The sequence below is a fragment of the Brachyhypopomus gauderio genome, chromosome 8, assembly GCF_052324685.1.
Source record: "Brachyhypopomus gauderio isolate BG-103 chromosome 8, BGAUD_0.2, whole genome shotgun sequence".
In the NCBI taxonomy this organism is placed as follows: Eukaryota; Metazoa; Chordata; class Actinopteri; order Gymnotiformes; family Hypopomidae; genus Brachyhypopomus; species Brachyhypopomus gauderio.
The window spans coordinates 12,565,665-12,591,974 of NC_135218.1; the positions used below are offsets into that span (position 1 = coordinate 12,565,665).

The window sequence follows — 26,310 nt, forward strand, 5'->3', positions numbered from 1 at the left end:
ACCCCTTTATCAGCACTGGAGTTTCATGCCCAAACCTGGCTCACAAAATAATTTTTCCCATTCTGACCAGTCCAAACTTGAGATTGACATGAGCCAGCACATCGGGAACCCTACCAAATCTCCCAATTAGCCACTGCGGCTCTGCTATGTACTGTGTATTTCAGAAAGCATGTCTGATGTACTCAGCTTTGCAAAAGCTAAACGTGTGTGTCACAAATGATGGTGAAACTCGTCGAGGTGGGAGGGAGTGTTTGCCCCATGAATGTGTAATCTATTGTCTGATTTCCTGGTAAACAGAAAATTCACACTTACTGTGTAACATTTATAGAAAGACAGTTTGCTCTTGTTAGAAATAAGCAGATCAATAAAAGTTTGAGCAATATGTTATTGAAAAATATAAGGACTTAATGCTCTAAGAAATACTTTTCATTGTTTATCTTAATGATTTAAGATTTTAGACACTCTAGTTCAATCTAACTTAAATGTATGCAATATGTGAAATCTTTGCCTCTATATTCAATTAAAAAGTTTATTATGAACAAAACAAAAGTTATATAAGAAAAAAAATTTAAATGTATAAACTAATAACATACAACATGATTATAACATAATATAACTTAACGTTTATTGAACAGATGGTATTTCATGTAGCCTTGAATTTTAGAAACTAGGAAAAAGATTACACATAAAGTGTTCACATGAAGTGTCCCATTATTAATGAATTTCAGGATTTAGAAAAGTTGAAAAAGCAGTATGTGACATCAGATGGTCTTGGTTCCATCTCATCGTATTAGTTAACAGCATGGTCTTGGAACAAAATCTCAATAAGTAAAAGTTTCCACGCTAACATAACGCTGTGACCCTTTAAACTACATTCAGTCTTTGAGGATTACTCATCTGCGATGTGTTGATTTTTAGCTCAATGTTCTTCTTAGTCTCTCAGTCTTATAAGCGCTGAAGAAAACTTCCCTTCCAAGATGGCAGTTGTTATAGAACTGTGGCCTCTTCCATGGCATTCACCCACCTTAGAAACAGCACACAACCGACATGAATGTGATCTGCACATCGACACTGTTGGTGCATGTTGTGTACATTTGTGTGTTTTACCTCTGTGCGGTGTGCATGTCCTGAGCCTTGAACGTGTAGTAGAGTGTGGCTTTATGGTAGAGTTGAAACACACTGCTGTCTCCTTCATTCTCTGACCTCACAGAGAAACCCAACAGAGGAAGGGACTCACAGGCAACTCTCTCCTAGATAGAGAGAGAGAGAGAGAAATGGAGAGGGAGTGAAAAAGAGATTTGAGGGAATAAAACACAGAGAAGGCAAGATTAGAAGGAATGAAAGAGGGGGATTGAGAGATTAGAGGGTGTCAATCAGATCAGAGTGAGACAGAGAATGAGAGGGAAATAATATTTGTTTCATTGGATGCTTTTAAATGTCGTTTTAAGTAACTGTAGGTTACCTCAGGCTGGGGGTACGTGTAAAGCACTTTATCTTTTAGAAGAAACCATAGACTCTTCCAGCTGCGCTTACTGTTTCGACTTCTCTGCAGAGTGCCACTCATTTCCCCATCTGACTCCGTCACCTGGACAACAAATCCCCCCAACACACACACACACACACACACAACAAAGAAAGAAGGGTAAAACCGGTCATTTAATGGCCTACCTACATCCACAGCACCCTGTCATAGCTAAACAGAATGCCAGATCAGTGCAGTGCGGGGGTTACCTGGTTAAAGGAGACCTGGCCCTTCCTCCCCCTCCACAGACTGGAAGGGTGAATGTTTTGGAATACAGCTGACAGCGGACGACTGTAGTTTTCAGTTACCATGGCAACACCTCCTTCTGAATAAATACATTTGACAAAAATGTCTGAATGTGGAACATTTTTTGAACAACAGACCACCACAAACACTTTAGTAGACACGTCCTCTTATGGTAACACTCACCACACACTACATTAGGTGTTTTATAGGTGCATTTCATAAATGTCCATTTACAGACTGTAGCCCATCTGTTCTCATGCACAATTTGTCAGCCACACTCTGCCCCGGTCATCACTGCTCAGTGTTTGACCACATGACCACCGCTGACCCAATTTGAATTGGGTAGTGGAGCAGCACGGTGGTGACATTAACATGGCAGTGGCGTACTGCTGGTCTGAGAGTGTCAGGCACAGCGCAGTGTCTGGAACTATTCCACGTGGCAGTGTCACCGCACGGTTGAGTCAGGAGCAGTCCTGTGGTCAAACACTGACCACTGAGTCCCAGAAGATGTGTCACACAAATTGTACAGATGGCATGTGCACTGCACACGCTAAAGATGAATCAATCAATACGTGTTTTGAATGAGGTGGGTGGTGAGTACATTTTCTTCCATTTTAGTGACAGAAAATTAGAAATGAAGGACTGCGTTTCTGAATTGCCATCCATACAACATAGTTTAAAGGCCTAAGCCACTGCTGTTCACAGACATTGCGCGTTTCACCGTCACGGTCATCTCCTGCCGTGTGATGAGGTCATTGCGGCTAAATTCCTGATGATGCGTACCGTGCTTGGACAGCTCGCTGTAGCACTTATCACACACTTTGGCTCGTTTGTTCTTCATGTACTTTAGAGGGACTTTGTTCCTGCAGCAGTCTCTGCACACAACCTGTGATCAATGCAACGTGCAGAAAATGTGTAAACTATAAGTATGAGTAAATTATAAGTGTGTATATATGTGTTTGTGTGCGTTTGTGTTTACCTTGCCACAGGCATGGCAGTGATGTCTTCGGTGTGTGAGGCTGAAATGAACAGGGCAGTTCATACACACCGCTACCTGTGAGACGGACACCATGGGCGGAGCATTCTCTCCGAGACACACCCCTGGCTTCTGCCCAATCCAAAAGGAGAAAAAATTACTATTACAAAATTATTCCTATAGACTTATTGTTAGTAATGGTCCCTGCAGTGATTACATTATCAGTTTCTAATGTATTTATGGTGCTCGTCAGTCATGTGTACCAGCGAAAAGTCCTTGGGAAACATTCATGCTTACATGTTACTTAGTATGCCGTAGTGTGGATTTGCGATGCACAGAGATGTTTAATGAATATTCGTAATTTCTCAGCTACATAGTGGAGGAGGAGTTCCCATCTGCTCAATGTGTCTCCTCTGCTGGTCAGGCTCATGGGTTTGCCAGACGTCCTAACTGCCTTGTGGGCCATTACAAGCTTTCCAAGCATCTCTGAAATGACTGCACTCATCTTTGGACTCAATCCTGGTACGTTCAATTCAGTCTGCTCTGCGGTCTAGACTTCTAATCACCCCCAGCCCCATGTTCCGATCGCAATGGGTTATATTGCAAATACTGATCACTACGAGATGGGTACAGACATCAATATTCACAATGTCCACTTTTGTTGACCTGTACCATGTGATGAGTGGAGATCAATATCTTCATCACAATGCTCAATGTGGTTCATGAGGATATTCAGCAAACATCATATTCCTCTGCATTCAATACTCATCTGAAGGTCCAGAACACAAAAGCTTTGCACACTCCAAAACACAAGAAGGAGCATGCTGACGCCGCAGTAGAGTCAAACTCTTTTCAAGTAACAATTATTTTTAACAATTGTTATTAGTAAGAGTAACACTACAGTAATTTGGATAAAGATCATAATACACCTTTTACAGCTAGCAATACCTAGATGCACATATATGAGCTATAAAAAAAAAACCAAGAAGGCTATTCTTGTATCTATACCTGGCTGCTAGTGAGTGTGTCTCTCTCTTCTGTCACATGACCAGCTCTCACCAACATTGCACTGGCAAGAGCCCAGAAGCTAGCGTTTTTAGACACAACACTACTCTCTCTTGCCAGATTGCATTCACACCTCAAAAGGCAGATAGCCAGGACGATCACATTCCAAACTGTATGGGCATTTGATTTAGCCCATTATTTAGGGTTCTTAGTCGACTAATAAGGAAACACATGCAGTTTGCATGTTAAGGGAATGTGTGATAAGGCAATTTCACAGTCTAGCCAGCAAAGAAATGACAAAACTTGGCAACTTAAACTGTTAAAAAACAGTTTTATTGTTAGGTTTAGATTAGCTTTCTTCTTATACCTAATGAAAATGTTTCAATAAATTAATAGAAAATATATTTTCTAATTATTCAAATAATGGGTTTTTGCTGTAAGGGTAGTGTCATTAAACAACTGAACCACACACTACTAAAGGAGAAAGAAAACAAATAAATTGTTTTTTCTCCCACTGATCTTTGTAGACATTATGCGTGTTGGCACTGAACAAGATCACTTATACTGTGTGCGCTAGTGTAGTAGAACAGATTACTGCCATTAAGTAAAAGGTATTCATCTTCTACATATACAATAAAAGTAATTAGAGATCACTTCACCTGAAAACCACCAGATGGAACTTCCAGCAATGAACCAAGGTCAGTTATTGCTCGATTCAGCGTAACAAACCAGTCATCCCTCTCAATAGAAGAGCTATACACAGAAACATGTACATCAGAATACCCATGTAGGTTGGTGTGTTTATGTAAGGTGTGTGTGAGAGTGCATGTTACTTGCCTTGCTGATAAAGTGATACAAATATCTTTCACCTCAATCTTCAGGGTATTTTGAGCATTATTTTCCATCATCAGTTTAGTAACCTGGGAGCAAATAGTCTCTTGTTAAATGTACCTAATACTTTAATACTGCATGACCTCAGTGTTGCAGTTGTGTTGTTTTGTGACAGGATTGTGTGATTGTTTATGTACAACAAAACCATCGTGAAACTCTGCACTGCATGCTGATAAATCATTGTGATTCCATTACCTCCATCCCAGTTAGTGCTAAAGTGTTGATGAGTCTGTATTTGCCATCTTGTTGAGGGTATGTGTAAAGCATTATATCACTCATCTGCAATACAAAACACAGAAACGAAAGGCAACAAATAAGCCCACATAGTGCCAAATTACAGACCTGATATAATGACCATTTATACATGACGATCTAACATCTCAATGTTTCAGTCTGGATTTGTACTTTGTTGATCCACCACAAGAGGGCATGAGAAGCGGCATTTTGTCCACAATGCCATTTCACTGGGCGCGCATACAAAAGGCTAATGTTAATTTATTTTATGTACAAATACACACAGATGTATGCTACCTCATCTAATAGCATCAGCTGTATAGATATGACTGGTCATTACTAACTTACAAGATTTGTTTGATCTTAATCCAGAAGAACTTTATAAGGATTGGCTCTTGAATGAATGAATGAATGTTTCAATTTTATATATTTATACATTTACATTTAAGGCATTTAGCAGACGCTTTTATCCAGAGCGACTTATAAAGTGCTTTGCATCTGATCACAGAATTCATCCTAGGTAATAGTACAGATAGGCCAGAATTCAAGATACCATTGAGTCAGACTACTACTAAACTACAGGAGTCAATGTCATTACCTAGTATTTTTCAAGTTAGACGTTTGCCAAGAAGCACAAATAACCATAGACAGACATACAATTAAAGAACAACGGCTCTTTTCACTCTTTTGCCACTAACACACAAAAACATCAGTGAATTTAAGCTTTAGATGCTGCCCCACATTCTTCGTGCTGCTCCGTCGATGCCCGTCACCATGAACAGCACATTTCTGCAGTGTTGCCCATCACTGCCATAGCATTTCCTCTTCTCTGAGTGGCTAAATGATTATCACTGAGAAAAGCTTAAAAAAAAAAGTGTTCAAGTCTCTCTCTTTTTCACACATGCACACACAAACACACACCATAGGCTGCTGAAGCAAAAACATCCTGCCAGGAAATCCGATTCAAAAAAAAAAATTCCCAAGGACATCACTGACAGTGTGGGAAAAGCTGAGGACCAGACAATAGAGCTGAATAAAAAAATAAAAAACACTTGTTGACAATTATATGTTGTCACTTATTTCATTAACTAAAAAGTGAGGAAACCAAAAGTGGAAAGCAAGTATCTGTACACCTGAAACTCTTAAATAAAATAATGTAACATACCAAGAACAGATGACGTGGCTGTTTGCTCTTCCTGCTAACCTTCATGAGGGTTCCCTCTTTCACAAACAGCTAAGACACACACACACACACACACACACACACACAAAGCAGTTTAATTTAGTGATTCTGATGTGACCGGTTGAGGGTCTAAAAGGGTCATGTTGAGTGTTGACTTTCTGTCTCACCCTCCCAGGCTGGAGCAGGTTCTTCAAGCCCAGAACGCTGTGCTCAATACGGACCAGACGCAGGAGATCCGCCTGAGACATAAACAAGCAGTTAAAGGAACACACCCATACATTATTACTCCCTTTAGTGCACGATACACTAGCTAAATATTGCTATGGCTACACCAAAGGATATCCTTTAGCTATTTGTTTTTTTTTTATAATAAAACCTGAACTTTGTGCATAAAAATGCCCCAGGGGAACAAGCAGATTGGCCCCACTGAGTTACAACAGGTTTTTTCTATTGTCATTTGGAAAACAGTACACACACACACACACACACACACACACACACACACACACACACACACACACACACACACACACACACACACACACACACACACACACACACACACACACACACACACACACACACACTGCACAACTCACTCCATTCTTGAGGTTGTTGTTTGCCTGATCAGCTACATCTGAGACCATAGCCAAAGCAGCTGAGGTGAAGAACAAAAGCACAAGAAACAAAGACAGAAGTACAATTATACCCACATCATCCACAAACAGGATACACACTACACAACAGGCACACACACACACACACACACACACACATATGCACACACACACACACAACACGGCCTGATGATAAACCTAGCTGTATCAGGGATGACAGGCAAAACAAAATGTGGATGTGAGGGTCAATGGTTACATGTGTGGAAGTAAATCCGAGATATGACATATAGCCAATATTGTCCAATCAGTAAAGAGAAGGACTGCTGACATGAGCCCACATGTTGAGCACATTAATTATACATTGCAGTGATGAGAGCCAAAATGGTTACCACAAAAACGACAGATACATTAAGACACCGATAGGGTAGTAAAACATCATAGCCCTAGTACCAATCCATATTTAAAGAGCACACTGGTCATTAATGAGACCTAAAATTTGTGATTTATGAGTGCATGTCAATGCGAGTCCAGTATCCTTTAAGTCAAACATAGTCCAATCAAAAAAAAAAAAAAAAAAAAAATATATATATATATATATATATATATATATATATATATATATATATATATATTTTTTTTTTTTAAATATATATATATATATATATATATATATATATATATATATATATATATATATATATATATATATATATATTTTTTTTTTTTTTTTTTTACATGTACACGGATGTAGTGCTGGTCCCCCTGGTAAATTACACTGAGAAAATGTCCATAATGGAATCGTACCCTGTGCATCCTCATACTCTTTGGAGTCTGGTGAAATATTATTCAGGTAATCTGGCAAAGGTAAATTGGAAGGTGTTAGAAAGAATTACCAAACAAAACAACAACAATAGAAACAATAGAAATAACTACAGACAAATTTGTATATTTGGGAAATAGCTTGGGAAATAACGGTCTGGGGCGTCATTACGAGTTTGGCACATAAGAGATGTGTAACTTAAAACCAGTTATTACACTGGTACACACACACTAGATCTGTTTGAACTGTAGATGGTGAGTTTGTTTCAGGGATGTTCTGGTGCTGGTCAATTTGTTTCTAACTGGTATGGAATGTGTGTAATTGCTAAGGCATGTCCAGGCAAACATGGCTGACAGGTTTAATGTTTTACCTGTTAACAGCATACGGTACTGTAGAACTCTCACTATCACCTGCAACAACTGTTGCTTCAGACAGGTCCCATCCACCTGTGGAGAGATTTGAGCCACCATGTAGTAGCCATACATACAGTCACTAGCCACGCGTACACATGTCTAGGCATGTGCATCCTATTCAGTCCAATTATCAACTGAATAGGACATTTCTGAAACTTGAACCCAGATTGCAGCTATGGGTTAATGGTGGTCTATGGATTAATGTTTAAGCAATAATTTCACCTTGGCTCCTGTACAGAGTTCCATAACAGAGCTTGATTACATTTATATCACTGGCTTGTTCTATAGTATACAGAATAAAATAAAGAAAGAGTTTATAAAACTTAAGGTTTTGTCAATCCCCATTTACTCAAGCAGAAAATATCTCACCGTGCTGTCCATCTGATCCAGAGACTTAATTTTGTTGTCATGGTGACTGATGTAGGAAGAAAAAACAGAAAAGTCCACCTTCTTGGCCAAGATGATGTCAGCGATGCCTTCATTCTGATCCCTGATTAGAAGAGAGAACAGCAGAATTGATTGGAAGACAAAAATCAAAACACCAAACCAAACAAAAGATGAATGAACAGACTGAACACAATCATAGATATTTAACTTTCTAATTTGTTGTCTTACCACTCTTTGATACGGGTTTCCAGTTGGGAGAGCAGGTCTTGGTGGAGTGAGTAGATTGCAGGTAATTCACTCCAAAGTTCTACCAGCCTCTTATTTGCATCCATATTCTACAGGTTACAAAAACATGCACACACTGTACTCATTTTGAAAAGCAGCTTGGTAGACCGGTGCCTTTATCTGCCTTGGGCTAATAGAAAATAAGTTTCTCCTCATGGTGCAATAACAAAAACACTCTTGAAGCTCTACTTGCTTTGTTTTCACAAGCATTGCTTACAGACAATGCAATCAGACAGCATCACATATAAATTAGCTAAGCTTTCATTGCAGCTGATGCATCTGAAAGCAAACAAGCAATTTTAAGCAATGACTTTTTAACTAGAGCAGAAGAGTCAAAGAGTGAAGATGGAAGAACAATAAGAATCTAAGCTGCATACAAATTCACTAGATTAAATTCACTATTAAAGCAGAGAAAATGTTTCCTTTTTTGGCAAGTCGGAGAACGGGCTCTAGAGATTGCCACACTAGTCTCCTTAATTAAGGACAAACCTCTTAATTAAAGTCCTTAATTAAAGACCATTTTACTTACCATTCCCAGAACCTTTTATTATATGACTGAGATCATTAATATCAGATAATATAGGTGCTGTAATCTTGATAAAACATTTGTCCTGTCTAAGATATAAATACACACACACACACACACACGTCTCACATCACATACCTCATTCAGAAGCTTTAAAGTCTTCACGTGCCTTAGAGAAAGACAGAAGGAAAACACACACAAAATTTATATCCAATGCCACAACTGTCCACATTAAATAACCAAATTATTATGTCACTATAGAATAAGCAGTTTACATTTATAAGAAAACACGTTGCATACACCTTTTTTGTTCTCTGAAGTGTAGTGATTCAAAATACTGTCCTTAAAAATCATACCATACAAGCAACATATTAAGATCAAAACACAAACAAACCTGGGTGCCTTCTGAAACTAACAGTTTAGCTCTTGAGATTAGAATTTCTAAAATTTAAATTATATATTTATTGATAAGTGATTTTTAAATAGATTTCAGTCCCCATCTGATGTACAGATACAAAAAAAACCTAATTTAATGTATTTGGTATTAACTCAGCTGTGGACAACATCACTGGGTTCTGTATGTCTATATAAAATATGACTTAATGCTGTAGTAATGTCTCTCGTTTTAGCCTTTGCAGTGCCTTGTGTGCCAAATAGTGAGTCAGCACATCCTGAAGTTGAGAGTTTTAGGAACAGGGCAAACATAACGAGCTCTTCAGTGTACTGTGGCCATCTTTTGTGGTGAGTGTGTTTCTTACATAGTTCACATTGTATACCAATTTTCCACTGTCCTACATTTTCCTCTTTCATTCTACTTTACACTGATATATGTTCATCATCATTCCATATATCCAGATAACTAAGGAATACTGAAAATCCCAATAGCTGCATTGGAGCTGCCAACTAAATAAATAAATAATTCATCTGACACATGCAGAATACTCGTGCTATGCATATGCTTAAGATGACTATCTGGACAACCCTTCCAGATGATCAAGACTGCCTGCATACAATTCACACCTCCAAGAATTACAGGTCATTCTTCTGTATGGCTCTTAGAGCATATGTTTTTCACACAGGAGAAAACCATTTAAGTTCCTGTGCACTCAGCAGTCTGAAATGGAGGTGCATAGTTTGAGTGTTATCTCCTCCCTCCTCCCTCGTCTCTCAGGACATGCTCTTCACTCAACCCTAACAATGACCTTGTGGACTTCAGGAGGTTGCAAGCTCAGTCTCAGTGTACTTCATCTGTGGATTAACGGCCTTTAATTCACTCATTAGCTGTACATTTTATGAAAATGGCCAGAAATATCCACATGTATTTTAATTATTCTACTAAATTACATACTGTAAGTACACTGCTGAAAATGATAAAAAAATTTAATGTGATACTCACTGTGTCTCACTGTCTAGCAGTTCTTTCACAGTATAAAAGGCTCTAGAACAATTTACAGTCTGAAAAGAAAAGAAGGCATTGGTACAAACTCTACTTAAACACACATGTACACAGACTCGGAGGCACACAAGCAGGGCTTACCACTCTTTCAGAAGACTTTTTCTCATCCTTGTTAGTACAAGTCATGCCTAAAGACACACTCACTGATCCATCAGACCGCACATTGGGAGAGCAGATAGTGTAGGCACTAAAAAGACACAATGTGAAAAATTTTGAAGACACCTATCTATCTATCTATCTGAAGAAGAAGAAGAAGAAGAAGAAGAAGAAGAAGAAGAAGAAGAAGAAGAAGAAGAATAAGTAGAAGATTCCAGGTAACCGCAGTGTACTTTAGTAAAATACATAGGGATATTAAAAATTTTAGTGAAGTAGACAGTTTCCAGAGAAGCATAACTTTTTAGGGCAAAGTTCCTTCATCAGCTGTGCAAGCAGCTGAAATAGCATGAAGAGGAACTACCGGTAGTTTAAGAGGGAAAAGTTTTAAAAATTCATTCCATGGGATTCTAAAGTTCAGAGTGTAGATCAATTCTTTTCGAGTTTCCTAATTTCATTGCTGTCACAGCAACAATTGGCAATACAAACACCTCATCTATACAATGTCTATTAGTATTAAAATGCATTTCCATTGTGGGAAATGACAAATCCTTAATTCTGAAGGCATTCAACAAACCAATCAGCAAGCCTTCTCATAATTTCCCCATTCCTGACGAACATGTATTTGATGTTTTGTCTCATCTATAGGAGATTAGTGTAAGATCCTTAAAAACATATGCTGTCTCGACATTATCCTGGAGGATACTGAAATGCTTGTACAGATGATAAAAGGACCTCAGTCCAAAATATAAATTTTAAAACTTTGTCCACAATTTTGAATATCTTTACAACTCTTACAGTGGAGTTATGTCCCTAGAATCTTCTTTGGATAGATAGATTGAACAGATCAACTAGGCAGGTGAACAAAATCTACCTGCTTAATTTAGACATTTAGAAAAATGTCACAGGTCAAACACTCAGGAGAATAAATCTACTAGATCTGTATAAACAAATACAACTCAAGACTGCCTCACAGTCTTTTACTTTTAAGCCAAACATGTTCCACATGTGGGTAGAGTTAAAACAGCAGCTCCTAACACCCTCTGTATCTCAAATACACTTAGACTACATCCCAATAACTAACCAATATATCAAAGAATGACTACTGGGAAAGCTTATATCCTAGACAGTAAGTAGGATAACTGCAAAGTGTTTGAGTGACATTAATTTGTGGAACCTATGAATACACTTTTCACATCTATGAAAACGAAAGACTGTACCTCTCCGTCTCTTGCTCAGATGACTGGCCTTTGCTCTGAAAGCCTGGTAGACTGCTCATATCGACATAACCATCAATGTCATTGGTTGAACTCTGACTTCTCTGATTCTGATTGGAAGGATGTAAGAGGCGAAGCTGCACATTCTCGTAGTGGGGGCTTGTATTTAATACATTCTCATACACTGAGGAGTCAACATTGGGGGAAGAGAAAGAGCGTGGTTTCAAAAAGGGCAGGGGCTTGCTAAAGGAGGCATGAACAAAGTCATCTGGCTCCATCCCAAACATATCCCATGAGCTGGGAGTAGCAGTTACAACAGTGTTATTGTGATGTGTGGCTAAACCTGGCCTTTGCGTATTCTTCCGCAAAAGGAAGGAAGACGGGGACGACGGTAGTGAACAATTATGTGCCCTTTGAGGCTCAGGAGGGCCTGCATTTTGCCTGATTAAATTGAACCTTTTGCAAGATTCTTGTGGACTTGATTCTGAAGAGGACCTAGAGGAGACTGAACGATTATCTGCCAAGCTCCTTCTTTCTGATTTCCGTAGAAAGCGCAATGGCAAAAAGTAACGTTTAAAGCCAAAGTCAAGTTTCCTACAGGAGGCTGATACGTCACTTGGCAGAGCAGGAGTACTCTTTCTGATCGGCCGTTTCGTGATGGACGACAGTTCAAAAGGAGGTGGTATTTGCATAGTATTAAAGCACAGATCACTAGAAGGGCAGGAACTTCCTGGTGAGAGACATCCTAATGAGCCTGTTAAAGTAGGCAAGCTATCTCCGAGGAAACTGTGTGTGTAGTGGGATTGTGGGTGTAGCATTAAGCGTTCCTTTCCTGATAATGTGGGGCTCATTTGGTTCAGTCTATTAGTGGGACTTTCCACAGATATGGAACGAGTCATTAAATACTTCCTGCTCTGCAAGAAGGGCTTGGTTTGAAAATGTGAAAATTCAGTCTCTTCGTACACATGCTCTTCTAGGTGAGCCTCTAACCCCTCTGTTGCCATGACTGACTGACCATATTGAGCTTCTGGTCTTTCTTCCTTTTGCCCATCACATTGCTCCACTTGTGTCTCTTGTGACTTATTGTGTATCGGGTTTAAGCAAACACCTGAAGAGACAAATGGTAACTCCAGTTCAAAAGTCATACTGAAGTCATTTGTTGTAGACTTGGACAATGCAGCTTGCTCTGTTTCTGGCTTCTCTTGATTACTCCAATGACTCGGACTGGGATCATTTCTTTCCATTTCATCATAGGTGGTCATGGACTCAGAAGAATACAGCGAGGAGGAGGAGGAAAGGGGATGCTGAGAGGACTCAGAGAGAATACCAGCTTCTCTTTCAGACTTTAGATCAAATGTATCATCCGTCTGTGATGAATCCTGAGATATGGTGGGATGTATATCCTGGGAAGATTTCCCAAGCAGCTCTTTATTATTTTTATTATCTTCTTTACCATGTTCTTCCATGGATGAAGACAATGAACCATTTGAGTTGTCTGAGCACTCTTCCACAGACAGCATCACTGTATCCCCATGATCACCCACCTCCTCTACCTCTGTCGTCCGAGATGGTTCATTATTCTGCTCAAAGAGATCACACTCAAAAAGTCCATCGACATCTGCCAATGCCTCACCTGCATCACAGACATCTGGGAACATGCAAACTGTGTCCGTTCTATCCAAGCACAACTCATTGGTGTTAATTTCCTTTGAATATATTTGATTTTGATAAAACCTACTTGAAAACATTTCATCACTGAATAATGCTCCGTCAATATATGCTCTGTCATATAACATTACAGACGTCTGGGTTTGATTCACATTTGGCCCACCTTTGTGCACTGTTTGCTTGTGGCATTGTTGTGTAGTTGACCGCACAACAAAGCGAACATCAACAGGAACCTTCGGTGATCCTGTTTTAGTATTTCCAACCACTTCCCACCCTTCCTTTTCCCTGTTCAACTGTCCTACCACTCCTCGCACTTCCTCTTCTCCGTCTGAAAGGAGCTCCAGTGGATCTTCGCCCTCCACCGAGTGAAACCCCTTCCCCTGTTCTAAACCCACCTCCCAGTCCAACTCACCACCCAGTGCTAGTTCCTCTCCACAGCCTAACTCCTCTCCAGGTTCCAACACGTCATCCTGATCTTCCTTATCTGTTTGTGTTAACTCCGCCCCCTTCGTGGCTCCCTCTTTTTGTTCAACATCCTTCCATGTTTTTGACTCCTCCTTTTGTTCTAGATCTCGCTTCTGTCTTGATTCCTTCCATCGTCTGAGCACCTTGTTCCGATGGATTTTAGGTATATGCTGGTCGAGAGTTTTTGGTTTTAGGTTTTTGTTAGTGTGTCTCTTCAAGTAAATATTTGAGCTGGTCAACTGCTGGGAGTTTGATCTTGGGTTGGGAGTAATGGTTGATTTACTTCCCTTGTAATGACAGCTGTTTTCTGACATTGGCATGCCAACCTGCCCCTTAGAAACACACCGAGTCTGTGATGTGTGCAGCAGGTTATGTTCCTGTAATTCTGAAACACACAACATGTTAATTAAATTAAGCAGTGGTACTAAATGTTAAATATCACCAATGTAGATGTTCATGGTCTATCGGCACAAAAAGAAAAAAAATTTGGGAAGCTTTTTAATTTACATTTTCACGTTATCACATATTATTACCGTATTTAGCCATTAATGGAATCTAAAGTTATGGAGTCTCAGTAATGTTCTAACCAATTTCAAAATTTCCAAATCGTGGAAGATGCCAAGTGTCACTTATTTTACCATTCTTTTTGTTTTGTTGATTTTCTTATAATGACCCTTCCTAAAACACACATTAGTAACAACAAAAAAGCATAATTCTGTTCATCACATTTCTACAATTCACGCCTAAAGTCTTGGGTAAAAAAACACCCAGTTAAACAAGTTCTGACCGAACATGTAACGTGCTTTTTCACACTTGAGATCATGTGTCTTTGTCGTATGGGTTGAAAACGTATTGTACAACAGTATGAACAATAAATTAAAGCACCCTCCTCTACTCGGATACATGGCCTAAGCACAATGCAAAAACACTGGGCCACGTTTAAAAAAGTATACATTAAAAAATTTATCCGGGACTTATTGGACTTCAGGAAAATAACGACTTACGACTTATTGCCTCGTCTTGTAAGATTTTCTAAAAATGTACAAGCTACTAAACTGCGCGTCCGTGCTGAATCATGTATAGCACGAGTTTAATAAAATACACTGACATTCTATATTTAAAAAATTGATTGGCGTACTTAAATTATACACTCACCTGAACTCATTTTCGCACATGGTCTGTGTGATATTCCACTTCGAAGCGACTGTTCCAAATGAAGATTAAACATGCAGTAGAACCGAATATACTTTTAGCACTTCGTTGTAACGTACAGTTATAGCTCAATAAGCCTGGTCTATATTACTTGCGTTTGGATTGCGATTGCTGTGGCGCGCAGCGCGCACACATTGTCGCACGAGACTACTCCAGCTTTCAGCGCGGGATAGGAGGCGTCTCCTCTTGTACTGTTTCCTGAGGAAAAGGGCCAGATAAACTGAAAAAAGAGGTAGGATGTGCGCTTTTGATGATTTAGCCTCTAATTTTAGTATCAATAAAGTTGAACAAAAAATTTTAGAAGTAAAGCAAAGACTATGATACACCAACTCACACAATCACATAATTTGTGCTTAAAAGTGTAAGTAGGAACAGCCCTCTTCTGGCTCTTTAGTAAATAAAAAAGCCTTGCGTATTATTCCTTATTATCACTCCATGCACGGAACCAAGTGCATATGCAGTTCTCACTTGGCTCTGAGAATGACTGAGTTAAAGGGCAATATCCTCTGGTGTCTTCCTGCTCTCTCTACCCCCCCCTCTCTCTCCTTACTGTTGTACACTCAGTGATGTCACGATCAAATATTGTCCAAAGTAAAGTCAGTCAAATTTATTTTTACAACACGTTGTCACAAAAAAGCTACACCAGATTTATACCAATATACCTACATGAGTATATTGTTTAGTTTATGATCACAACAGAAACAGAGCCACAGTGCCATAGTCTTTCATTAAACCTGCCCATGACCTCCTGTTACAATAAAATAACCTTCCTTCCTTAAACTACTGTGGTGGCCTCTGTACAAACTATAGCCTGGACTATAAGTCAAAGGATTTTTTTTTTAACAAGAAAAAAATTTAACAAAAGAAAAAAGGCAAGTAACCATGTTTAATTTTTTTTTAATATGCAAAATTGTATTGTACACTGAGTGTGTGTAAGAAAATGTAGATATATCAACATGTTACTGGTTTTGTATGAGCATCCTTATTGTTCTTTATTGCTAAAATGGCTGACACATCTGACATATTGGAAATGACACATTCCAATCCTGATAAACCACCCAACCTGTAAAAACACCACAGGATTCTAGGTTAGTCAATTGGTCAACCAAGTCATCTCACCTACACACGTTGTCCATATAAAATAGTTTGAGCCGTTTGTGCATATTAGGTGTTAAAACTGAAGGTCTAGGGGGATTTTGTGTACACAGATGTTTACCTTTTAAGATCCCTACTGTTTTTTCTCAGCCTATAACACTTAGTAGATTTCTTCTCCCTGTTGTCTGGATGCCTGTCCATATGCCCAGGGCTCAGATAATCATCCTGTGATCCCCACATTTGAGGTGGAGCTCTACATAAATCAGCATAATTTAGATTTACTTAGAGCTCATGTTTCATCCCTTGGATGATGTCTTAATTGCTTTTAATGGCACTCATCAGTTATCTGTGAATGGGAATGGGGAAGTAAGGTGTTTATGTCTCTGTGTGCTTACATATCTGTGGGGATGCCAACTCACCCCAGCTTGTAGTCATCAGGAAGGGTGATGCCTTTGGCAAAGTCACTCTGTGCTTTTGCGATGTGCTTCAGGAGATTGATTTTACTGATGCCATATCCATTCAACGTATAGCCTCCATACACCATCTTTCCTCCCATGTACATCTAACATTCACACACAAAGGCATGTCTGACACAGAAATGCGCGCACACTCTAGTACGCGTGTGCATGTGAGCATGCACACACAGACGCACACACAGTTAGTAAGAACAAAGAGGGGAAAAAACACCCCAGGCTGGACACTCCACCCTTTACAGCCAGCAGGAAATGTGCAGCATGTGCATCATATGGACATGTGGCTCAGGGCTTTGACAGCAATACACTTTATGCACTATTGTTGTGTGACTATATATACTCCTCATTTGTATCTACAGTATGTGTGTTGGTGTGGGTTTGTGTGTGGGTTTACATGTACCAGCACAGTCCCTGGTCCAACATTATGTCTCCGCACCAGCAGCGGTTGCTCTGTGTGCGTGTGACGTGTAGCTGTATCAATGTCATACTTCACAAGACGAAACAGATTTTTGGAGCTCTGAAACACAAATCAGTTATTAGTCAACAATGGCTTTTGCTATATACTTTTTCAGTTACTAGAATACATTTCTATTTCTGAGCCTATCTGTTTTATTGTACAATTTTTTTTGTTCTGCATTTTATAACCATACTATCCAGTGTGAGATTCCAGGAAATGCTAAACAAATATTGGTTTTAATATTAATTAAATGTTGGCCCTGACCATTGACTTTAAAGGAGCAAAATATACTTTTTCTAGTGATTCTTCATGCTATGAAATAGTCATTACACTGAGAAAAAAGTGGCCAGAATCTTTCAGAGATTCTGTACTAAATCTATTTCAAACAAGTCCTCAACATGGCCGTCTCCATGTTGGGGACTGGCTCTATGGAGCATAAACTGGTTTATTTGAGGACTATAAAGCACTTTATCTAATTCTTTACCTAACATTAGGAGCACTTCAAAAATGTAGAAATAACAGATAATCACTTTCATAGTTTGCTACTTTTTTTGCTACTAAAAATTACTTATTAATCCTTTGATGTTAAACTTGGGCAAAAAAATATTCAATACTACATATTCAATACTAAATATTCAAACTACATTGTTCTGTATATACATAAAATGTATGTAGTTTTCCCATAACATTTGTTTTCTCTTTTCTCAGAACTGATTGATTAATATTAAGTCAAAACTCCAGATGGTACAGCACATTCAGCAAAAATTTTGGAAAAAAAAAACATTTTGCACCATATGTTTGCACCATATGGTTTTTTAACAATAACATAGCTACAATCTAGTATACATAAATTTCAAATGTATACAGACCAATCAGCAAAGATCTTTCACATGTAAAATGTATAATCAGTAGTGATTGGCAGAATTTCTTTACCAGTCAAATGTGTGATCATTTTATTTTTAGTCATCTATTCAAAAGGTTATATATACTATTGACAAAAATTTTTTTTTTCTAATTTCACTGTTATTTGTCTAATTGTCACTGAATATTGTGAATTTATAATCAGTTAGTGATTTACATGTTTTGCAAGTTTATTGATCTAACCTTAATACAAGGTGTTGATGATTGGTAGACCTGTTGATGATGTAACCTCTGAAGTTCTGCCTCCACTCTTTGTGAAGTTATGGTTGGATGAAGGGAGGACATGACGTAGAGGACAAGAGTTTGACTTTGAACAGTCTTTGAGCTCTGAAGGAACACATCTAGCTCAAGATCAGTAACCAATGGCAAACGCATGGAGCAGTGGCAGCTTTGCTCCTCCCACATATTCAGAGCAACCAATCGTAGCACTGCTGGGCATGGTGAATGTGAAGCTTTACCAAGGGTTGGTGTCATTGAGTAATGCTGATCAGGTAAACGTGCCATCCTAATCCTTACAGCAAGGGAAAAAAATTATTTGGAATACAATTTGGAATACTTTTGCCTCATTTCATTGACACCTGAACCGATTAAATTAACAATTGAATCTTCAATTGATTATTTGTATTCTATCTACATACATTTAAGACTTCTGTGGTGTCTTTACCTATGGAAGGTAGGGCTTGGCGCCGAGGAGATTCTCCTCATTGGTAGGGACCGAGCAGTTGGACAGTCAACCTTCTTCTTAAAAGGCATGGGTCTGACATATGTTTGTGGAATATCCTGCACTTTGGAAGATATATTCCAGGCTTCCTTATATTTGGCTAGTCTGGCATTGCTGTCAGATACTGAAAGCTTATCAGCCAAACCTGGGAAGTGTCACAATGATGACAGTCTATTAATGACAGTCTATTACTAACTATTAAATTTCCTATAGTGCGTTAAAGGCTAAGAACAGTCTTATAAGTTATGGATTTAAATCAAAACATTTAACAAAATGCAGGAAAGGAAGGCGTGAAAGAAAATGTGAAAGTCATACTTGGAAAGCATATTGAATTGAATTGAATTGAATATACACCTCAACATGAGCTGGTCATGAATTAATCTGTATATTGTGTTTCTTTTATTGATATGTTGAAACATTTTTGCATGTGCTCACACACACTCAGACACACAAACACACACCTGCAGCAGTAAGGTAGAGGTTGAGCCAGCAAAGGGATATATTTTTGACCCGCCTCCTTATACACTGTAGCGCTGCCATAAATGTGTTGATCTCATCACGACACATGACTTCATTACTCACTTGCTGTTTTCAAACAAACATTAGATTTAGATTAGATTTGCGGTTAGATTATGTGCCTCTGTGTGCATGTGTGTGTGTGTACATGCGCGTATATCTTATACCGTGTCTGTCTCTCTTATTACAAGAGTGATGCTCTCATTCAGGGCACTGAAGTTGATGCTCATAACCATATGATTAGTGATGGTTATTGAGATGTGTTCATTCACCTGAAAGAGGGGACACACATTCACACTAAACACACCAGCCATGTAGGCATGCCCTGTACAATTACTATGACTAATCCCAAAATGCTTCAACAGTCAGTTTCTAACTTCAGAAAATTCACAACAATGCTACTGCCATATCAGGATTACTGCTGCATTGAAAATGTAAATGTCGCTTTGCAGAAGTTAAATGCATTCAGTAGTTTTCCTGTGGTCAGAAACTGTACCATATCTGCCTAGGCAAGGGTGGTTAGCACACCTTGTATTGATGCTGGACTTCACACTGCTTTGTGAGACTGAAGGCCCATTCTTTGGTCAGACGCCCTTCTCTGCTCCATCCTTGACCTCCTCCTGGATGAACTAAAAGTGCAAACCCACTAGACCTAGAACAAATATACAGACACCAAATAAGTGGTTAACATTTGTTTGGTAAACCTATGCCAGTAAGAAATCAACCAGAATTGCAGCAATACTGCATGTATGTATGCTTTGAAAGATCTTGGTCCTACCTCTGTTTCCCATGGTGATAGATGAAGCCTCGCCCATTAGGTAGGAATGAAGCCAAAAGGTTGTCATGGGAACTGTCACTGAACACATTGGTGTAGACTCCACCCCCTCCATCTGCACAGGGTACCTGACATACTGCAACTGCCCCAGATGGATAACTGATATGCATACTAAGAAAATATAAACAAAATTTCAGACCAGTGGATAGAGCAAATTACAGACCATTGGATAGAACAAACTATGGTACCAGTTAAAAGTGTGGAAACATGTTTTCCCTTTTTTTTGTAATATTTTCCTTTTTTTGAGAATAAGAATGAAATTAACATGAAAATGTGCAGTTATGCAGTAATCAATGATGCCTTCAGTACAAATCAAGATAAGGTATCAAATCCAAATACAATTCAGAGTAGTCCCTCTTTGTCTTGGTGACAGCTTTGCACACTCTTGGCTTTCTCTCCACCAGTTCCAAGAGGGATACGCTTAGGATGCATCTACAGCAGCTCTGGTGACGTTCCCACATGTGCTGAGCACTTTTTGGAGAGACTAAAGTTCTAAATGAACTACAATTCATTGTTGAGGGGGCATTGAGAATCAATGTAAATGTAAATAGATCACAGTGACTGAGATTACGAAATACATCATAAATAAGCTCAGTGTCAGAATAAGGCCCTTTCTTCATAGTAATTCTGAATGTGTGATTATGTTGAAGGATACTAAACAAGACTGGTCTTGTCTGGCAAGCCATAGTGGAGTTTGAAGGCCGTGCTGTAATTGAGGATCTTAGTGTTAGGGATTGTGGGAAACAGGAAGTCTGAGGTAAATGTGCTGGTAGGTTGAAGCAGGCGAGGCTTGTGGTCTTTGTAGTGCAGTGTGACCACCTCTGACCCAGGCTGCTCTGCATCACTATACATATGTACACACAGAAACACATTAAGAACCAAATTAAAGCCAAAGACAACCACATTTTTAAGTTGAAAGTTAAACCATGATGAAAAAGCACATTATGCAAGTACGTATTCTTATTTGCATTCTTCTATGGAATTCTTCTTTAGAATAATATTTAGATTTCTTATATCCTAAAAAGTGCATTTAAGTCTCTTACAACTGTTCCATGATCAGGTGGAGTTTTTGTACAGCCCAAAGACAAACATCCAGAGTTGTCCTGTGCAAGTGTGGAACACTGGGTTCACTTATCTCTACAGGAAAAGAACAAGCTTACTTATGATGGGGAAAAGGAGCAAATATGTGTCAGAGAGAGGGAACATGCACAGACAGATCAGTAACCAGACAAGATAACGAGACAAAGCTTTCACTATAAATCAAATGCTCTGTTAAGGGAAGTAAGTGTTGAACCTGAATGTGTATTTACAATACCTTTATATGTGAGAGAGAAGGACAGGCGTGAGAGACCATCCTCCACATAAAGCCGGATTGTTGATGTAACAGGAATGAAAGTAACTAAACACAAATTCACATATGCATAAAACATACACAATACTTTTTTTTCTACAAAACATGGTAGTAATGAATTAGTGTTGTTTAACTGACAGTATTATATCAGTAAGAGAATGAACATCAGACAGTAATAGGAAAACTGATCGATAGCAGTACCATTAGTGCCATGGTGAGTAGGCAGGTGCTTTTTAATACTGAGCACACTAGGTCGGGTAGCAGGCTGGCGCACAGACAGGGTGGGCTCGGTTGGGAGGAGAGAGTTGCTTGGGACCGCTGCGATCCTGTGTCTCGTATCTGACGGCGATGAAAAACTGGGTGGTGGGCATGGCAAATGCCCTTGGCCTTGCACTCTGTGAAGAGGTCTGGCATCAGAGGGCAGGGCTGTGAGGTCCTCCCAGGACAGAGCGCAGAGATTCCATATGCCAGCAGGCAGAAGCAACTCTTGCTTGACACATTCATCCAGCATAGATGCAATAGCACTCAGTAAAGATGGAGCCTTTGACACATACTGCTGGAACAACTTCTGGTCCATTTACTACCAAGACAAACAGACAGACAGAGACTGAGACAGGATTGAACCCAAATAAAATGGGTGGATCTTGGCTTTATATATATACTGCTCAAAAAAATAAAGGGAACACTAAAATAACACATCTTAGATCTCAATTAATAAAAATCTTTGAAATCAGTTGAAAATCTCTAATTTCTACCTGTTGTCTGTTCCATTTGCACAAGAGCAGTTGAAATTGATTCACAATCAGTGTTGCTTCCTATCTGAACACGAAGTGTGGATGGCTTGGAGTTACATTGTGTTGTTTAAGTGTTCCCTTTATTTTTTTGAGCAGTGTATATTAAAATGGCTCATTCAGAATATGCGTGCTACCCAAGTAATGACTAAAAGTCAGTCTTTGAGATAGGGTTTCTTAATACAGAGGGTGCATTAGACCAGGGGCACATCTCCTGTTTCCAAAATGCATCAATGACTGCTTGAGAAAGCTGTTCTACTTTGATACTTGAAGAAAAAAAAACATGCTCAATAAAATGTAGGCTACTCGTGTCCAACGGTTTATTCAGTTAGACATGAAAATATTTCTGTAATAGTACTGTAAATAGTACTGTCTACATACTTTAAGAGGGCATATTCAGTCACACATGAATTTGTAAGCCATACTGTACATTAAAAGGGGTTGATAAAATGTTTATTCAGCTAAACATGAGATTTGAAATGTAAGCCAACATTTAGTACATTTAACCTATTTTCGGCGGCGGCGACTCTTCACCTGGGCTCAGTTGCCAGGTTCGCGGTTTTCACGGCAAATTGGGCTTGTTTGAAATCCAGCAGCGGGTAAAAATTCTGGGGTCGCGGGGTGCGGTTTTTGGCCTACTTTTGAGTTGGGCTACCGCGGGAGTTACAAGTCAACACTAAGAATCGACCCCCCCCCCCCGTCGACAACTTACACTCGCCGCAACAGATTACACTCGACGCCGCCACCCCCCCGCCAACAACTTTGGGCTTTGGGCTACTTTTTGCTTCTGAAAAGCGGGTTTTACACTGACTTTGTGCGGGATATTTTTGTAGGACCTGGCAACCCTGCCTGGACTGCATCAGTGCTTGATCCTGCGTCAGCAGCATTAGCAAACGGGTGCTTTGCGTTTAAATGGTACTTCAGACTGGTAGTACTCCTACAGTAAACTAATTCCGCGTTGCATAAGGTGCAAACAACTTCAGTTTTGTCAATGTCTCAATTAGGAAGCTTCCTACAGTAAACTAATTCCGCGTTGCATAAGGTGCAAACAACTTCAGTTTTGTCAATGTCTCAATTAGGAAGCTTCTTTAAAATTAATTTTCCATGAAGCAAACCTGGCGGCTTCGCATCCATGTAAGCACACGTGCAATTTGTTGGTGGTAATTCACAGGTTTGAAAACTCGTTCTCGCCCCCTACTGTGCAATTTGGTTAGGAATACACCCGAGCTAAACTATCAAGGTGAAAGTCATCATAGTTTGCTTAACTATTTTGACCCAGTTCCCAACCCAACTTTAAGAATAGATTAATGGCAATATTTTTTATATGGCCCGATAAGATTATCAAATTATCGAACGCAGATAACGGCCCACCACTAATATATAACAGCAACAAAGGACTAGGCAAGAGAGACCCTTACCACGGGATGTTTGCAGGTTTTTAGATTCAATCTATTGCCTAGTTCGGTCAATAAAAAAGGTTTGTTTGTGTATAGTGCTTGCACTGATAGCACAAAATCTAGACATTAATGTTAATGTTCTAAATGCCATTGTGACCCTAGAAATGAGCTCTGCATGTGGTTATTATCAAGGTTCTATTTCAGAACTTTGGAATCCATCACAGACAAACAAATGAACAGACAATTGTGCCACTTTCAATTAGGCACTAGTGTAGTGTAAAACATATTACATTATATATTTAATGCGATGGGCAGGTTTTTGTAATGATCTTTATATTGTTCTCTCTGCTGGACACTGAATTAAATGTTACAAATTCTCCATGTTTACCACTTTTACCTGAGCACAAAACAAACAAAACATACAAGGTTAAATGCATACATTACAAAATCATTTTTTTATGAGTTTTCATTGTCTAACATTAATGTTACTAAATAATTCAACTATATTAAGAAACGGATAGAGTATGTAGTCCTAAACCATTTACTATGTACAATTCAGGCAGCTTTATAAGCATATCCTGTATTCCTAACCTTTCCTTATGGTACCTATCCTTTTTTTCCCTGCAACATTCTCAAATGTTCTTAATTTTATCAAAAACATTTTGACTGAAATTACTTTTCAAAGAAAATGTCCAAACCAGAAGCATATCCAAGAAAATAATATCAAGCTGCTAGAAATACAAAATGAAAACAACCACTGTAGACAAATGCAGTCAAAACAAGTCAGTATATGAACACAGAAAAGACTTGGTTTGGACTTACAGCAAAGGTGAATACTTTTTCCTCCATATGTAGCTCATGTCAGACAAAGAAGGTTTTCTTAAAAAGCTGGTTTTTGGAAGCAGAAAACACTTTCTATGGCCAATCACACTTTCAAACCCAGACTCTTCCATGGGAAAAATAAAGGCCTCCACGTCTTATTATCTATACTCCTGTGTTAAGTAATTTAATTCAGTTTGATGTCAGATGGTCGGTAAATTATATAGCATGCTCAGATGCAGTACAAATTGCAATCATTATGCATCACTGTACAGCCATGCAGCTCAAGCCATTTATTCTGGTGAATACAACACGGAGCACATTTATAGTAAAGAACTAGTTTTAAACATTTTAGGCTGAATCAATTAAATAAAACCAAGAAACATGAAGTTTCTAAAAATTACATTACAAAATCTGCTTTAATGAAATATAAATCAACACATACATAGATCCATAAACAATATTGAGCAAAACAAACCATTCAATGGCACACGTTAAAATTACCAAACCTCCCAGGATTTTAAAGCATACCAAACAAATTGGAGAGAGGATCCTCCTCTTCCTGACCCTCACCCCATAGAGTAAAACTCCAGTCCTCAGCCATATTAGGATCTTCTACCATGAATACATCTTTCTCCATTTGCAGCATCTCAGAAAGCTCTTCTAGACTAAAGGGCAGGAAGTCATTGTTACCATATAAACTACCTTTGTACTTTTGGAGACTGCATGCCAGATCTTTCTCTCCCTCCTGCTTGCTGCACTGGTCCACAAGGTGCTGTTGGTCATAGAGTTTCCGCCTCTCCTGATCAGATAACACCTCATAGGCTGAAGAAAGAGGGAGAGCCATATCACATAAATGTTAAATAGATAAAGGTTTAACGATGAGGTGTGAAAATGGAAATGAATGCTTGAGTGTGTATCTATGGATTACGTGATGAGTGACTACATAAAGATGTGTGAATGTACACACCTTGAGCAAGGTGTGTGAAGACCTGTTGTGCGTTTGGACTGTGGTTCTTGTCAGGGTGGAACTTGAGGGCAAGCTGGCGAAAAGCTCTCTGTATCTCTTTCTCTGAAGCTGACTGAGGAATTCCTAACACTGAGTAATAATCACCTATACACTCACAACATACAAAGAGTAGCAGTATGACACACACGCATTCTGTCTGTGCCATTACCTGTCTGCTGTGCCAAAAAAGTATTGCATCAAGCACACACACACACACACACACACACACACACACACACACACACACACACAGAGAGATCCAGAAATTAATTATGATAAAGCTATTTTTTGCTTTATAAAGTTTAAGACCTAATTGTTTGCATGTGCTCTCCATTGTAGACGGTTATATTTATAAAAAAATAAACATTCTCTAGAAAATGAGGTAGAATATGAACCTGTTAAGCTACCTGATAATTTAAAAAGCCAAGCAGTGGTTAGCCTAACCTTTATGGCATAATTTTCATGAACAAAATGATAACTACTTATATTAAACAATTTTGTGCCACTGTTCAGTGCATTTTCAGCTCACGTTATGTACTCAAGCTACTAACTGCACACTAGAAAGGCTGTATACAGGAATATATCGTGGCCTTTAGTGCCAAATTGCATAACAAGACCAAAATGTTTTGGCACAAGCTAATACAGTGAAATTCCACTCGTTTATTCCCTAACTCAAGGGTTAAAAACACAAATGCCAATAAAACGTACC

General features: G+C 38.9%; 2 protein-coding genes across 7 annotated transcripts; both read right to left on the reverse strand.

The window, feature by feature from the left end:
* Positions 1-600: 600 nt before the first annotated feature.
* Positions 601-15,689, reverse strand: fgd5b (FYVE, RhoGEF and PH domain containing 5b). 2 transcript variants are annotated; one of them, XM_077014542.1, is made up of 21 exons: positions 15,160-15,689; positions 11,875-14,389; positions 10,643-10,748; positions 10,502-10,560; positions 9,244-9,274; positions 8,523-8,629; positions 8,277-8,397; positions 7,865-7,940; positions 7,479-7,529; positions 6,657-6,715; positions 6,225-6,296; positions 6,040-6,108; positions 4,836-4,919; positions 4,587-4,669; positions 4,409-4,502; positions 2,748-2,873; positions 2,552-2,654; positions 1,732-1,847; positions 1,463-1,585; positions 1,108-1,250; positions 601-1,024 (listed from the first exon to the last, which is right to left on the reverse strand). In XM_077014542.1, exons 1-21 carry the CDS (start codon positions 15,230-15,232, stop codon positions 988-990), a joined length of 4,248 nt encoding a protein of 1,415 aa, XP_076870657.1. In that variant the 5' UTR covers positions 15,233-15,689; the 3' UTR covers positions 601-987. The 2 variants fall into 2 exon arrangements, with proteins under 2 accessions (XP_076870657.1, XP_076870656.1); XM_077014541.1 differs by having other exon boundaries at positions 2,748-2,876.
* Positions 15,690-16,132: 443 nt separating this feature from the next.
* LOC143521563 (uncharacterized protein C3orf20-like) lies at positions 16,133-25,420 on the reverse strand. Of its 5 annotated transcripts, none has more exons than XM_077014546.1 (15): positions 25,298-25,420; positions 21,787-22,165; positions 21,550-21,633; positions 21,278-21,371; positions 20,890-21,078; positions 20,178-20,333; positions 19,928-20,051; positions 19,567-19,671; positions 19,345-19,468; positions 18,827-19,028; positions 18,346-18,673; positions 17,185-17,301; positions 16,731-16,873; positions 16,433-16,564; positions 16,133-16,279 (listed from the first exon to the last, which is right to left on the reverse strand). In XM_077014546.1, the coding sequence occupies exons 2-15, from the start codon at positions 22,160-22,162 to the stop codon at positions 16,168-16,170; spliced, it is 2,286 nt and encodes a 761-aa protein (XP_076870661.1). In that variant the 5' UTR covers positions 22,163-22,165; positions 25,298-25,420; the 3' UTR covers positions 16,133-16,167. The 5 variants fall into 5 exon arrangements, with proteins under 5 accessions (XP_076870661.1, XP_076870660.1, XP_076870662.1 ...); XM_077014545.1 differs by lacking the exon at positions 25,298-25,420 and adding an exon at positions 23,795-23,887; XM_077014547.1 differs by lacking the exon at positions 25,298-25,420 and adding an exon at positions 22,911-23,044.
* Between the last annotated feature and the right edge of the window lie 890 nt (positions 25,421-26,310).

What these genes read in the sequence shown, in the direction of transcription:
- fgd5b (XM_077014541.1), bottom strand. Translation starts at nt 15,232, where the DNA reads ATGTTTAATCTTCATTTGGAACAGTCGCTTCGAAGTGGAATATCACAC. An exon ending in ACAACAACCTCAAGAATGGA is followed by an intron (nt 6,297 to 6,656) that starts GTGAGTTGTGCA and finishes TTTATGTCTCAG; the next exon opens with GCGGATCTCCTGCGTCTGGT. An exon ending in ACTGCCATGCCTGTGGCAAG is followed by an intron (nt 2,655 to 2,747) that starts GTAAACACAAAC and finishes CATTGATCACAG; the next exon opens with GTTGTGTGCAGAGACTGCTG.
- LOC143521563 (XM_077014546.1), bottom strand. Translation starts at nt 22,162, where the DNA reads ATGGACCAGAAGTTGTTCCAGCAGTATGTGTCAAAGGCTCCATCTTTA. An exon ending in CACCTGATCATGGAACAGTT is followed by an intron (nt 21,079 to 21,277) that starts GTAAGAGACTTA and finishes ACATATGTATAG; the next exon opens with TGATGCAGAGCAGCCTGGGT. An exon ending in AAGTCCAGCATCAATACAAG is followed by an intron (nt 19,672 to 19,927) that starts GTGTGCTAACCA and finishes CCCCTCTTTCAG; the next exon opens with GTGAATGAACACATCTCAAT.